The sequence below is a fragment of the Lepidothrix coronata genome, unplaced genomic scaffold (assembly GCF_001604755.1).
Source record: "Lepidothrix coronata isolate B3197 unplaced genomic scaffold, Lepidothrix_coronata-1.0 Scaffold226, whole genome shotgun sequence".
NCBI lineage: Eukaryota > Metazoa > Chordata > Aves > Passeriformes > Pipridae > Lepidothrix > Lepidothrix coronata.
In genome coordinates, this window is record NW_016690406.1 from 454608 (window position 1) to 470228 (window position 15621).

Below are 15621 nucleotides of genomic sequence, written 5' to 3' on the forward strand. Positions count from 1 at the left end.
TGCGTGCATTTATGTCTTTCAAACAAATGTAGTTATTAGCGATGAAATTTAGAGAAGTTTGACAGCTTTCAGAACGCAGCGATTCTTTCTTCCATAGAGTGTATTACTGACACATTAATAGATGTTGTACTGGTAAAAATACAGTACTTCCTGTTAAATGTAGACTGCTACATATTTTGATTCTAACAACAATCTGGTAGGGTTAGGGCAATTTGTGTAGTGTCATCTGGTGTTTGTTTTGGATAGATATTATAGAAGGAGATACTGAATTTCAAGATGTTCAAGCAGATGATTGGGTGAAAACTCCAGCAAACCTTTAAAGCAACAGAAAGCAAGGGCTACTCCTGGTCAGATCTCCTGCTGAGGATACAAATGTTCTTCTGTGTTCCTGAAACTCCATATAAGCTTTTCCTCTTGCTTAGAATGAGGCCAAATATTCAGGAGAATCAGTCTGAGCAGGAGTGACTAAAATGGCCTCTCCACTGTCTTTGAGATATGCTGAGAAGTCAGACATTACCAGGTTTTCAGGATTTGAATTCTGGTCACTTCTTCGAGTGGAAGAAATGTTGCCCCACTAAATTGGTCCCAAAGGGTTAGAACATGATGCAGGACTAATTTTGTGTATGGAAACACTATATAGAAATTTTTGCTCTGTTAATTCAGTTTTATTTTAGAGTAACTAACTTTAGGACAACAGAAAATAAAGCTTTGTCAATTTGGATAAATCGGGTCACTGGAGCTGAAGAAAGCACCAATGGTTATGGTGCTAAGTTTGGAATATAACACACTAATGTATGGAAATGAAAAAACTTCCTATGGAAATTTTGGGGCTATAGTAGTTTTCATATGTTGTGGTGGAAATGCTGTATTTCCACTAAACTGTTGTATTTTGCAAGAGTTGAGATTTTCATCCCAACTTAAGGATTCTTTACTGAGATATATCTTTCTTAGAGCAAATCTGTTTTGATAACAGGATTTTGTTTGGTTGGCTTATTTATTCTGTAAAGTCTTTAAAGAGTATCATATATGATGATAAATAGGCAACTCTTTCATTCACCTCCCTTAGCTAGAGTACTTTATCCACTGTAGGGCTGCATTTTAAGTGAAAGAAAGACAAATTGGAAAGGAGATGGAAGAAGATAAAAATGAGGGGAATACCTATAACCAGTGAGAATGATTTGGAGACCTGAGTTTGTATTTCCTAGAAAAGATAGGTCTAAAAAAGAAAAGTGAGGCACCTTCCAATATATGAGAGAGTCCGATAAAGAGGGAAGTGGTCAATAGTTCTCTCTATGCGCTGGAGGAAACGATGAATAATCATTTTCAAAGTTAAATACTAAGACATCTTTTTGCTAGAAAGATAGCAGACAGTCTGTCTGGGGAGGGAGTGGAAATCCCCCCCAGTGTTGATTTTTTTGCAAACACGGTAGACAAATTACTGAAGAGATAGTGTAGGTAAGTTGTTCCCACCATGAGGAAAGGGAGTAGACTAGGTGACTATCTGAAGAACCTGATGCATCCTTCTGATACAAACAGAAGGCTGTGGTCATACAGCAGTTGGTGTGAAGACCGAGGATTAGAGATTTCCAAAACCACCCATGGTAGAGAAAGAGAGTAAGGAGTAGATGATAATGCTTTTCTCCACCAGCAGTGGGTTAGTTAAGCTTGTTGTGCTCCAAGGAACTAGCGGCTGGATTACTGATGCAGAGAGAAACAACTTCAGAAGCAGGAAGAAGGCCTACTAAGCCTAACTTCTACATCTTTGTCTTAGCCCAGGGTGTTCTCCCAACTAGGGAGACACTTGTCATTTTGATATTAAGAATATAAAGTTATCATATTATGTACAAGATACAATACCTCCAACTTTTCTGCTCTCTCTCAAAGTGTGTATTCTTAATGCAAGGGCTGAGAAGGTTGTCAGGAAGACAAACTAGGCAAATATATCAAGCTAGTTCTAGTTGATCTTGTTTTAGTACCAGTGAGATGGGTTGCCAAACAATTTTCTAAATGCTACTGCAGAAGATTGAGGCTAAAACTTAATCTATATGTCTTAGCAAGCCTACCAGTTCTCAAGAATGTAAGACGATTATTCTCTTTCCCTTGTAAGTATGAAAGCAAGACAGAGTCTTTGGGTTTCACTCTGCTAGTAATTCCTGTGAAAGAACACACAGTAAGTTTCCAGAAAGAGCTTGGATTCCAGTGTCCTAGGCAGTTTTGCTTCAGGTGCAGGCTATGCACCAAGCTACTGCTGAGTTACAGTAACTGTGGTGGATTCATCATCAGTGTGTTTCTAGAAATGGTAGTCATCAATGAGCTTTGAGATACTGTGATTTTAAAGGACACTAGAGAAAATCAAAGTCTCTGATATCCTTCAGGTACGAACATTAAAGCTGTCAGCAATTGGCTTTGCAGAAAGGGACATCTAGTGGCTGTACAAAAAAATCCTTTCTCAATGCATTTTAAAATGTACAGCATAGTCATTTGTGTTTGGCCTTCAGTCTTCAGTGTTCTGTACATCTTTTTAGCTCTGCTACATCATGTGTTTGCTGGGGGTCATTTTTTATGGTTTTGGCACAAAAAAAATCACCTTTGCGAGCCGTAACTTTCTAGTTTATGTAGGTCTGTGTATGGTAACCGTGGCAAATAGAAAGCTGCCTGAGGCCATGCTCGATATACCTCACTGCAGCACTTCCACATTTTCTATAGCATCTTCCAGGAGTCCACTGCCTGCTGTTTCCTTCTGCCATTGCCTTCCTCTTTGGTACTGTACTTGGAGGGGTTGTCATTGTTATTGTCATGGTAAAACCTACTTTCTTTTGAATGCCCATAGCATAAAAGTCAGCAGGAGGGGTGGATGAGATTCAGGGAAACACTAATCTAAGCATTCAGTCATGTATTACACAACAAAAGTTTTTTTCCTTTCCCATCCACGTTGTGCTCCTTCTTACTAGTTGAGGATGAATTCCATGCATGTTTCTGTGAATAGCCTGACAGTTTAATCGGTACATTTGCATACGGGCAAATGAAGCTTTTTTCAAAGTTGCACAGTAATATGTTTCACCTTTATGCCATGCCAGCTTCAAATTGTATCCCAGGAGGATTTCAAATGTGCATAATCTGTGCAGTTGTCTGGGCTTTTTTTCTTTTCTTTTTTTTTTCTGCCTTTTTTTTTTTTTAACTGCAAATGCCTATTCATTGCCCATCTGGGTAAGAATGGCCTTTGCATTTTCACACCCATTCTTTCCTATATGGTTTGTGAATACCCCTCCAATCAGAACTAGCTTCACAGAAAGGGGACAAAACCATTTTACAGGAGTTTCTCAGAACAAGTCCGTTGGGATCTCTACATCATGTTTACTGGACAAAAAAAAAAGGGGGGGATACTTAACAAAGACCACTTGAATTTCGCAGAAAGGTTCCCACTGTCTCGAGTTTAAAAGAGTGGCAGGCCTGAGAAGAGCCCGAGACAGCAGTCTTTTTCCTGAGCCAGGCATTCTGTGCGGTGACGAGTAGGTGAGTGCGCGTGTGTATAGCTGGGTCTTGTGAAGAGCTGACACGCTTTCTGGCTTGTCCAAGGCTCTAGTAGCCTTTGTCAGAATGTGGCATTTACTTAGAATCAAACCTGCATTGGCAAGTCCACGTTTTATGGGAAGCATCAGCTTTGGACTTTCGGCTTTCAACTACAAAAATCTGTACCCAGTTTCCTGCAGAGGGAGAGGATCTGAATGGGACAGCAGGTTTTGCTACAGACCCGTCTCTGGAATTTGTTAAAACTGCTCTTCATACTGCTGTGATTTGTGCAGTAGTGTCTCTGACACTATTGGAAATTATTTGATTGCCTGTACTTTGGATAAATATAGTTTACAATGTTGAATGTCAAGGAAGATGGCCTAGAATAATCATCCTCAAAATCTCTATTACCTTTTTTTTCCATTTGTTGTGTGTCTCTTCCACCACCCTTCTTGTTTTATCCTTAAGGAGTAAATTTCAGTTGTTTCTCAGGTGAAGTAGTATTTGTTCCAATTTCACTTGAAGAAGTAAAGGAGGAAAGGATTTTTTTTTTTCTAAGGGTAAACTCTGTTTTTACTAACAGGAGCAACAAAAAGCATTCCATGCCATTTATGAAGCGACTCAGTTGGTTTTCAGATCAGGTCCTACACCACAAGGTGCACCCTAAATCAGCTTCTAGAGCAGAGAGGAGAGATATTCACATCACTCTCAACAATGCAAACAAACCTCTTTTCTGTGCCGTGGTTAAGCCCAGCTGCCTGATTTCATCAAGCCATCTAACAACAGAATACTCTATGGCTACACAACTCTTGATTCCCACAACCAGGACCTGAGAAGGGCTGTTGAAACTGATAGATGAACCTTGCCCTTCCTCCTTTCTGTACATAATTTGTGGGTAAGTGGCAGAGATTACTTTCCCAAGAAGTCATCCAGTCTCATGATGCATATTACACCTTTCTGGAAAGGACTTGTCCTGAGGATGCATTTTGCAGAGTTCCACTCACAAAATTATTTTATCTGCCAAGGAGCATAAGGGAAAAAGTAGACTACTTTGCACCTGTTCAAATCAAGAGACCTGTCTGTAGCCTCTCTGATATGTGTAGAATATTCCACACTGTGAATGTATGTGGAAAGCAGGGGTTTTTGGTTATTGAGTTGGACTGCTGCATATTTCTTATTATCAAATACCTCATTTGACAAAGCAGAACATAAAGTCGTGTTTCTGTGAAAAATAGTCCTAGGATCAAATCAAGTTGTCATTGATACTACTCAAGACAGAGATAAATGGGTAGCTATACAGTCATTTGCTGTGGCCTACAGTAGGTCTTGAAAAGATGTGTCATCTATTTATCATTAATTTTCCACCTTCCGTTGCTTCACCAGAACAAAGCTTTTGCCAAGGATTCCGACTTTTTATGTAAATACATTTTGGATTCTTGTGTGATCTGACATGTTGGGAAGGGAAGCATCCTGAACTGCCCTGTAGGCATTTGGAGAATTACTCTGTCTGGAAGGAGGAGGAAATACATCTCTTCTGTACGCTATTTTGTGTAATAATAGTTGCAATGTATTTGAATGCCTAAGATGTTTTTCCGGTCCTATGGTCAGTCTCATCAGAGGAAGAAACTCTGGTTTCCTGGCTAAGCTTATGAACAAGACAGATTTATTTCACAACCTCCGTCATACTGTTAGTAGTTTCCTCCTTGTTTCTGCTCTGTGAGCATCCCTGCAGCGTGCTAATCACACATGGCAATTAGTACCCTTCTGGTACTGGTTGGTTTACATCTGTTAACATCAGACTTCTTCAGACAGCCAGGCCCCATCATGATTTCCAGTTCCTGACCTTTGTGCTTCCCTTTTATCATTAGCTACTTCAGAGAATTAAAACAACCACCTGTGTCCAAGATGGTTTCTCTTTGAACCACCAGAATAGAGGGTGCTTGAGATGTCAGAAGTTAATAAATGTAAGGAAAAGGCAGAACAGGGAAGATGTCACATTTTCCTGCAAATTGCAGTGAATAGTGTTCTAGTGCCCGTGTATGAGATGTAAAGCACTTCTTAGGGTGGACTAGAGAGATGTTGCTGGGCTAAAAGACACTGCTTTCAATGCTATCAATGCTAGTTATTTGCTCTGTATATTTCTGTTAGACAGTGACAATAAGCTAGTTTAATTTACTCATGCTTGCTTATCAAATTTTCCTTTTGGATCCTCACACATTGACAAGTAATTGTGGCAAGAGGGGTTGTAGCTTTAGGTAGGAATATTCAAGATAAAATGTCTGTAATACTAGTGGTGATTTAGCATTACTTTTCTCTGCACGCTTTTCTAGGAACCAAGGTGATGTATGTGCTACAAATGCGAAGAGAAGAAAATTATTAATACTATTTTATTTGTTTACCATTCTAAAGGCAGTTGGTTCTTCAGAGTTAAAAGGTGAAACAACAGTTTCTGCCCATCAAAATCTGAATAGAACTAAAAATGGTAAAGAACAGGAAAGGAAATAGAAAAGCATTAAAACCAAAGGAAGCAAGATGAAAATAGGGAACAGTGGATAGAGAGATTAAGAAGTTACTTTTCAGTCACTTGTAAAAGTTAAATTTGAAGATTATATTGGCTCTGTACCCAATTTGGTTAGATGCTTTTCTAAACTGTTCTCTATTTAGATTATCCAGCCAAACTAAGACAAAATCTTCCTTGGAGTAAATGCCTGTAATTTTCCAGTTTCTGTCAAGTAAATAACAGCAGGAGAACATTTGTTTTTATATGATGGCATTCTGCTGCAAGTCAGAACTTGGGATATGCTAAAAATTAAGGGGACAGCTCATGTTAACTTTTTGCTTTGGGTTCTTTCAGAGGACTGTTTGTCACTATTGGGTAGCGAATGTTCTAAACCAGAACCCAGACAAAACTGTGCGTGGGATTTTAGGAACATTTACAGCCTAAATCTTGAACCAGATTTGGATTTTACAAAGTAACTGCCAGTTTTTTTCACTGTACTGTGAAACATAGGATCCACATTCCTTAAAATACCAATCTAGATAGAAATCACATTTTCGTATGTACTCTTGCATTAACAACTTGGGGTCATTAAAGTAAGATTCTGATCTCTTCTGGCATGGGTCCACATCCAAACAGTTTAAAATCCAGCTTTAATCCATGTGCTCAGTGTTTATAATTGGCTGGCTCTAAGCTTTTTAAAGCCAGAAAAACTGATAGGCCCAGTAATATGATTGGAACTTAGGCCCAGGTACACCTGTCTTCACTTGCTTTTGCCCAAAAATTCGGGACTTGAGCATCTGCAAATGAGTAGCAGAATTTACTCCTGGCCTTACAAAAATGATGTCTTCTTACCAATGCCCTTGTATGTGATTTTTTACAGTGCAGTCACTTTTGTTTACCCAGTGGGCAGTCACCTTTGCCAGTGCTCTGACTGTGGCCCTGCAGAGGACAAGACTCAATCTGTTCTTTTTTTTTTCTTTTTGTCTCCTGCTTTGCTCCAGGTAACATCAGTTGCAAGGGGATGACAGAGCGCATTCATAGCATCAACCTTCACAACTTCAGCAATTCTGTGCTCGAGACCCTCAACGAGCAGCGCAACCGTGGCCACTTCTGTGACGTGACGGTCCGCATCCACGGGAGCATGCTACGCGCCCACCGTTGTGTGCTGGCGGCTGGCAGCCCCTTTTTCCAGGACAAATTGCTGCTGGGCTACAGTGACATCGAGATCCCCTCCGTGGTGTCAGTCCAGTCTGTGCAAAAGCTCATTGACTTCATGTACAGCGGGGTGCTGCGGGTCTCACAGTCAGAGGCCCTCCAAATCCTCACAGCTGCCAGCATCCTGCAGATCAAGACTGTGATCGATGAGTGCACAAGGATTGTCTCGCAAAATGTGGGAGAGGTCTACCCAGTGATTCAGGATTCTGGCCAGGAGACACCCAGAGGAACACCCGAATCAGGCACCTCGGGGCAGAGCACCGACACAGAGTCTGGCTACCTGCAGAGCCATTCACAGCACAGTGTGGACAGGATCTATTCGGCCCTCTATGCCTGTTCCATGCAAAATGGCAGTGGGGAGCGCTCCTTTTACAGTGGAGCTGTGGTCAGCCACCATGAAACAGCCCTGGGACTCCCCAGGGACCATCACATAGAAGATCCCAGCTGGATTACCCGGATCCATGAACGGTCGCAACAGATGGAGCGGTACCTCTCCACCACTCCAGAAACCACACACTGCCGCAAGCAACCGCGCCCTGTCCGAATTCAAACCCTAATGGGCAACATCCATATTAAGCAGGAGATGGAGGATGACTATGACTACTATGGCCAACAGAGGGTGCAGATCCTTGAGCGCAATGAGTCTGAGGAATGCACTGAGGACACTGACCAAGCAGAAGGCACTGAGAGTGAGCCCAAAGGGGAGAGTTTTGACTCAGGCGTCAGTTCCTCCATTGGCACTGAGCCTGATTCCATGGAGCAGCAGTTTATGGCTGCTCTGGGCCGGGATGGGCAGCAAGAACCTTCTCAAGCAGATCAAAATGACGTCCCTGCTGATGGCACTCAGCCGCAGCAGCAGCAGCAACATGTAGATGCCAACTCTTCCTCACCAGAGAGAAGCAATGACGTTGAAATGGACAGCAAAGTGCTCACAGTCAATAACAGCACCGAAAAGGGGGCTTTGCAGCCTTCTGTCAACACAACTGTTGCCCAACCATTGCCAACCACACAGATCTACTTACGCCAGACAGAAACCCTCACCAGCAATCTGAGGATGCCACTGACTCTGACCAGCAACACTCAGGTCATTGGCACAGCTGGCAACACCTACCTGCCTGCCCTTTTCACCACGCAGTCTGCTGGCAGTGGCCCTAAACCTTTTCTCTTCAGCCTGCCCCAGCCTTTAGCTGGCCAACAGACACAGTTTGTGACAGTGTCCCAGCCTGGCCTGTCAACCTTTACTGCCCAGCTGCCAGCCCCACAGCCCTTGGCCCCGTCTGCGGGCCACAGCACAGCGGGTGGGCAAGGCGAAAAAAAGCCTTACGAGTGCACTCTCTGTAACAAGACTTTCACCGCCAAACAGAACTATGTCAAGCACATGTTTGTACACACAGGTAAGAGTACTTCCCTTTGGCTTATATATGAAGCCAGAGAAAGTCCGTTAAAACCATGGACTTAGAGTCTGTTTGCCAACATGCCAGCCCCCAACACAAACAGAAGAGAGGGGTTATCCAGGGTGTCACTGAACACTCCCCAAGCTTACTGCACTGAAGTTGAGCCTCTGCAGAAACGTACAGATCTCATGCAGGGGCCTAACTGTGCATGGTACAGAAACAAGCTCATTTTAGTCGGAGTAAAATGTGCCCCGCATCTGTCCAAGGAAATGGTAAGCATTTCTTGTATCCTGCAAGGCGACCAGGCAACCTTAAGTGGAAGTGGCATGAGGAACTGTAATAAGTCATAAGAAAAACTGTATCTACTAAGAAAGGGCATACCCCTGTAGGTTTTAAAGCTACAGGGGTTTAAGCTCAAGTGATGATAATTGGCATGAGGTTAGGGCAAAGTCATTACCGATGGAGCTGCAGCAGTAGGTCCAGACCTGGATGTTACGCACATTGCCACATATTTTCTTGATCTCACATATTCCTATAAGAAAGTAAATTGGGAGTTTTGTAAGGAAGGAGGGAAAGAGGTCTTTCTGTACTACATTGAAGCTGATTGCTGTAATCCCTTCTCTCTTGGTAAGTCAGATAATTCACTAGCTGTGAGTACAGAAACATAGGTTTCAATGAGAAAATTTTGAAAGAATATATGTAAAACGCAACAGAACACAACATCAGCACTTTTTTGTTTAAAAATGCAGCTGCTTTAATATATGGTTTATGGGCTATTGAGACAATATAGGTAACCATATTTTCTACCGAACCAAAACTGCCTTTTCTAGCTTTCTCAAGTTATGAGACTTCAAAGCAAGGAGATATATGTATCTTACATGGAGGAACTATCATGAGTTCAGGACTAAATTTTGCTTGCTTTAGCCCTCGGCTCTTTATGACGTTGGAGAGAAATTCTAGTTTAAAGAAAGAGTAAATATTTCTTTCACCAAGCAGTGGTTTTGTTAACATCAGATCTTAAAATAAATGCTGGGTTTGTGATACATGGAGTAGAAACCTGGAAAAATTACCCAAAGTATGGGAGGAATGTAGGTCATGCCTCTCAGTTGTATGCAATAGACTTCAATTCCATGTGAGTATGTAAACGTTTAACTTCGATTTACCTATATTTATCACTTAAATGAAAAACTCCTCGACATCTAAGGCAGACATGTACGTATACAAAAAGATCAACATTTCAGGACTGGTACAAAATGTATAATTGCAAGGATCAAGAGTCCTGAATTCCAAGATTACCCTTTGTATCTGTTCATGTTTTTCATCTTTCTGTTGTGGACACATAGCTAAAATATTACATACATAGTGTTTTATTCAGAAAAATATCTCCTTCAGAACATATTCAAATATATCTCCTTGCATCTTTGTTCTAAAAACTAGAAAGGCATTTTCACAAATAATTTCACTGAGATTGGGTGCTTTATTTCTCCTACCCCCAAGCTGCGCACTGCACTTTTTATTTGGAGTCAGATAAAGAGTAGTACTGGAAGATCTGACCTTAAAACATTCCTAGCTATTACACATAATGCCAACCAAGAAAACTGGTAGGCATCTCTAATCATTAATTAATGTTATATTTGTATGGGTCTCAGAATGCCCAGAATAATAAACTCTGGTGGCAAGGAAAGATTCAGGGAGATAAACTATTTGAAAATTCATTTAGGAACAAACTGGCTCCTGGAATGTCTGGGAGAATAATTGCACCTCAACCAACAGAAGGCTGGGTTTCAGAAAACCCTTTTGAAAATAATCTTTGTATGTGCAGCCTCAGAGATAGGATGTCTGCTACCTTGTCTAGTGCTGGACGGGATCATTACAAAAATGGGGAGCAGACAGCTGTTCCCACTGTCAGGGTTATTTTCCCTATCCCTGGTCAAAGAAGCCAGGCAAAGTGGCTCTGGAAAAGATCCACAGAAAAAGGGAAAGATTTAGGACATGTAAATGTTTGAATTAGTCTTTCTGTTTGGAGGGCTCACAAGAGAAGTCATGGAGGAGTCTAATCATAAACCAGAATTCAACAATCTAAACGTCTTCAAATCTCTGTATGTTCTTATGCTCCGAAAACTACGGTCTGGTGTAGCTTTCCATGCAACAGAAACCAACTTCCTTTTCTTCTTTCACATGGATGCAAACATACTAGAGATGATTATTTTTCCATGTTCCCTACAAACTGGCCTTAATGTATCCTGCAGTGTTGTTCTCCAAGACACGTAGTGTTGTGGAAATGCAGTGCTAGAATGGATGCAATGTCTGTGCAGGGCCCCAACACTGCTGCCTCCATACCACTGTAATCTGGGGCACCCATGGTGATGGGATGAGGGGAAGTCATATGAGGAGCAGCTGAGGTCATTTGGCTTATTCAACCTAAAGAGGAGATTGAGAGGAGACATTGTGGTCTGCAGCTTCCTCACGAGGGGAAGTGCAAGAGCAGGAACTGATCTCTTCCCTCTGGTGACCAGTGATAGGACATGAGAGAATGGCATGAAGCTGTCTCAGGGTAGATTTAGGTTAAATATTAGTAACAGGTTCTGCACCCACAGGGTGATTGGGCACTGGAACAGGTTCCTCAGCAAAGTAGTCATGGCACCAGCCTGACAGAATTTGAGAGGTGCTTGGACAATGCTCTTGGGCACATGGTGTGACTGTTGGGGTGCTCCTGTGCGGGCCCAGGAGGTGAACTTTGATGATCCTTGTGGATCCCTTCCAACTCAGAATATTCTAGGATTCTGTGGCCTCAGTGTCAGACCAAGCATCCATTATGGTTAGGGTTAGGGTTCAAAGAGCCACAGAGGCTACATCTCCAGGAATGCTGGAACTGGAAAAGGCATGCCAAAGGGACCGTGACCGGGCACTGACATTGCTTTTTCTGCTTCCAACTCAGGATATGCTGTGATTCTATGTTTCTAAGTGCCCCACATTGCTGTCTAATACCAGCCAAATACAAAATAAAGAAGCAAAAGGAGGAACATGCACATTTAACTCACTGAGCAAAGTTTTCTCTGACTTCAAGATGAAGAATCATGGGAATAAAGAATCTACAGTGCTCACTGAGGAAGCACATATATTTACATAAAAAAAAAAAAACAAAAAAACAAAAAAACACAACTAAAAAGTTTTGAGATTCTTAGGAGAGGAAAACTCCCAGGAAGGCTTTGAAACTGAGGTTAAAAAGCCAGAACATATGCAGGAAAAAATTAAGGTGTTTTTATAGCATAGTCCTAACAGGGTCTAGAGTGGAGGAGACCAACTTATTACAAACTCTGGGACATATATTTCCCCAGGCAAAAATGACCACTGTAAATATAATCGGTCTCTTTTAAGTTAATCAGATGTTATTCTAACTGACAGACTATCATTTTCCACATAATGTGTCAAGCAAATTGATCTGTCTGCACTCATTTCACTACTGTGTTTGGCAAAGCCATCAGGAAAGTAAGGACTCAGTGTTTTGACCAAGTGTCTTTCACCAAATAGGGACAAACTCATGAGTGCAAGGAAGAGCAGCAAGTGGATTTCATTCATGGATGTCACCATCATATATGCAAACCATGAAATAAAAAGGAACAGAGACTCAGAGAGATAAAAAAGTAGGTCCTTCACATCCAGTCCATATTAATTATCTCCTATTAAAATTGAGTATAACTGGCATATTGTAATCTCACTATACAAAGAGTAAATTATATATTACCACAGGCGTGTCATGGTCCCTGAAGATTGACTCTTCAGGATTTAAAACAGTGCAGACAGACTGTAAAAAGGAGGAAGCAGGATGTCTGTGGAAAGAAAGAAAAATCTCTGCTAGATGGGAAGTTGCAGAATAACCACAGGAAAATAATTTTTTCAATCAGTGAAACAGAGAATAATTTTGATTGCTACAGAGCTATCTCTCTCCCTAACAGCTTTGGGGATGATGAATTACCAAACCTGAAATATACCACAAGCGATTCAGAAAACAAATTAAAAAGTAGCTTTTGATGGGGCATCCAGGGTGTTAGTTATTGTCTACATTATCAATGCAACAACATATCATGAAAACATTGCTTGATACCATGAAACATGAGACTGTGGCATTGTTTCCCAGAAGAACTCTGAGCATGAGGAGGATTTCAGAGTAGCCTGAACAAAGCAATCATATGTTCTCAGTTGAGTAATTTTCCCAGTTCATCGTTGTAGTCACTTGTTTGTCAGAGTTCATGATCAGAGTTCAGTTATACAAGTTACCATAATCAGTTTTACAGCAGTCCTGGAGATCCAAGGCAATGTGGTGGATTACATAAGTATATTTTATCTCTGATTTACCTCATAAGGTGTTTTATTTAATTGACAGTCAAATAATTTAAAATTCCTGTCTCTTACACTATAATTTTATCTGTTAGGTTGTCCTTCACATGGTGCTGGCCAGCCTGGGCAATTCTGTATACTGAGGTTCCCTTTTCAGTTACTCTTATCCATGTTTCATCTATGAGATTTGACCAGAAAAAAGGAGGCAACAAATGTAAACCTCTTGTAAAGCATTGGATTCCTTTGGCAATCTCTGGCATTTCTCTTCTGAGAAATACAAAGCAATTTGACCAAAATAAATGTGTTACAGGTCAGCTATATAGTAATCACTAGCTTTGTCCATGCTTTTATTGCACGCAGGTTGCATGCAGGGAAATGGAGGCACTGAAAGGTAAAGTAACCTGGCTAACACCTCTCTAGAAATGAGCATGAGGACACAGGCAGAAGAGGCTGTGCCATTGAAACTGGGTGTAGATATCAGGACATTTTAACTCCAGTCCTGTCTTAGTTCCTACTATGTGAACTTGAAGAGATCACCTGAACTCTTTTTTACTGTACGTGGATTGGGAATACCTACAGCCCCCTTTGTAAAGCATTTGTAACCTCTGATTACAAAAAATGTTGTGTATCAAAACACACTTATTAACAGAATTACTCTTCGTTAGCCAGAGCAGCTCTTCAAAGACCCCCATAAGACTTACCATTAGTTTATTGCCAACCATTCTACTGGGCTGGTTTAATTTTACGATCTTCTTTTTTTTGTCTGTTTTTCTTTCTCTCTCTCTCTCTCTCTCTCTCTCTCTCTCTCTCTCTTTCTCATTGGTAATGGACAGGTGAGAAACCACACCAATGCAGCATCTGTTGGCGCTCCTTCTCTTTAAAGGATTACCTAATCAAACACATGGTGACGCACACCGGCGTGAGGGCGTACCAGTGTAGTATCTGCAACAAGCGCTTCACCCAGAAGAGCTCCCTTAATGTGCACATGCGTCTCCACCGTGGGGAGAAGTCCTACGAGTGCTACATCTGCAAGAAGAAGTTCTCCCACAAGACCCTGCTGGAGAGGCATGTGGCTCTGCACAGTGCCACCAACGGCACGCCTGGAGCCACCGGCACCGGCGCGAGGGCTGTCCCCGCCGGGGTGGTGGCCTGCACGGAGGGGACCACGTACGTCTGCTCTGTCTGTCCAGCTAAGTTTGACCAAATTGAGCATTTCAACGACCACATGAGGATGCATGTGTCAGACGGATAAGTAGAATCTCTCTCTCTCTCTTTGTTATGAACAACAAAAATAGAAACAACAAAAAAAAAGAAAGCTATGGCACTAGAATTTAAGAAATTATTTTTGTTTCATTTTTACCTTTATTTTCCTCCTTTTTTTGGGTTCATTTTGTTTTGTTGTTTTTGTACTACATGAAGAACTGTTTTTTGCCTGCTGGTACATTACATTTCTGGAGGCTGGGTGAATAATAATTTTCCCAGCCTCCCTCGGATGGTGGCCTTAAGGCCAGGTAGTGCTTCATGAGCTCCACTGGTTGGATCTCTAGCTACTGGCCTCTAAATACAACCCTTCTTTACTACAAAAAGCAAACAACAAAAAAAAAAAAAAAACCACAAAAAAAATTTAAAAAAACAGACAGAAAAATAATAAAAAAAAAAATCTTTTTTTCTCACTTGTGAAGAGCACTACAAAAAAAAACAAACAAAACAAAATATACTACAAATCTACAAGGCCTACTGTCATTATAAGTACACCGCTTGCAGTGTTTCAATGGACATGATTCACATTGCTGACCGCTTTTGGACTTCACAGTATCCAGTTAGAACTGTGGAATATTTTGCTTCTGGTTGAGCAGCAACCAGAGGAAACAAGGCCCTGCTGGTTTCCACCACGAGTCTGCTTTTTCACACACACACGCATCCACAAACACACAAAAGGGCTGAGGGGAATGCGAGGCAGTGTGGCTTGGATAGTGTGGAGTCCCTGCAGGGTGAGGAAAAAGAATCAGAGGTTCCTCACCTGGATTCTGCTCCATCCCACGCTCTCTGGCGCACCCTCCCCGCTGCTTTTCTCGTACCACCACCACCACCTTATAGCAGAAACCAAGAAGATTCAGACAAAGAGCAACGGTGGCTTTTTGTAATTTATTCAGTGTCTTCGCTGAGCACAGGGCCTCAGCACAATCAAGAGGGACTTTCACAGAAGGCAAAGAGAAACACAGAGGAAAATCAAAGATATCAGAGGTTGCAACCTATGGATCTAGGTACAAGAGAAGGGTTAGTTCCCACAATCTTTGCAAAAAAAAAAAAAAGTTGCATCAGGATTTATTCTTGTGGAAGAAAGAGGAATAGAGGGTGGGTGGGGAGGGGAATAATAATTTAAAAAAAAGAGTTCTTGGGACTTTTTTAATTCAAAATTTTATAGAGGGGCAAAAGTGACGTTTACCAGATAGAATGCTGATTTTTTTAATATATTTACAACAGTATTTGTGTAAAAAAAACAAAAAAAGTGAGATTGTTAAAAGTAATTTTTCTTTGTTTTCTTTTTTGTTTTGCATACACTGCCACTAATATCTTCTCTTTTATTATATATATGAATATATATAAAAATATATATTTTATTTTAAATTGAGACTGTTAAGGTTAGCTAACCTGCTTCCAGAT

At 41.3% G+C, this 15621-nt stretch overlaps 1 protein-coding gene across 30 annotated transcripts in view; it reads left to right on the forward strand.

The window, feature by feature from the left end:
* Positions 1-15300, forward strand: part of ZBTB20 (zinc finger and BTB domain containing 20) — a 468555-nt gene extending 453255 nt beyond the window's left edge. For 29 of the 30 annotated variants that reach the window (XM_017833966.1, XM_017833967.1, XM_017833961.1 and 26 more), the window contains 2 exons: positions 7012-8619; positions 13791-15300. In XM_017833966.1, the coding sequence (XP_017689455.1) occupies positions 7032-8619; positions 13791-14209 (2007 nt within the window). In that variant the 5' untranslated portion in view covers positions 7012-7031 and the 3' untranslated portion in view covers positions 14210-15300. Of the gene's footprint in view, positions 1-7011; positions 8620-12150; positions 12264-13790 lie in introns of all 30 variants that reach the window. The other variant, XR_001877851.1, reaches the window with a different exon arrangement.
* The last annotated feature ends 321 nt before the right edge of the window (positions 15301-15621 follow it).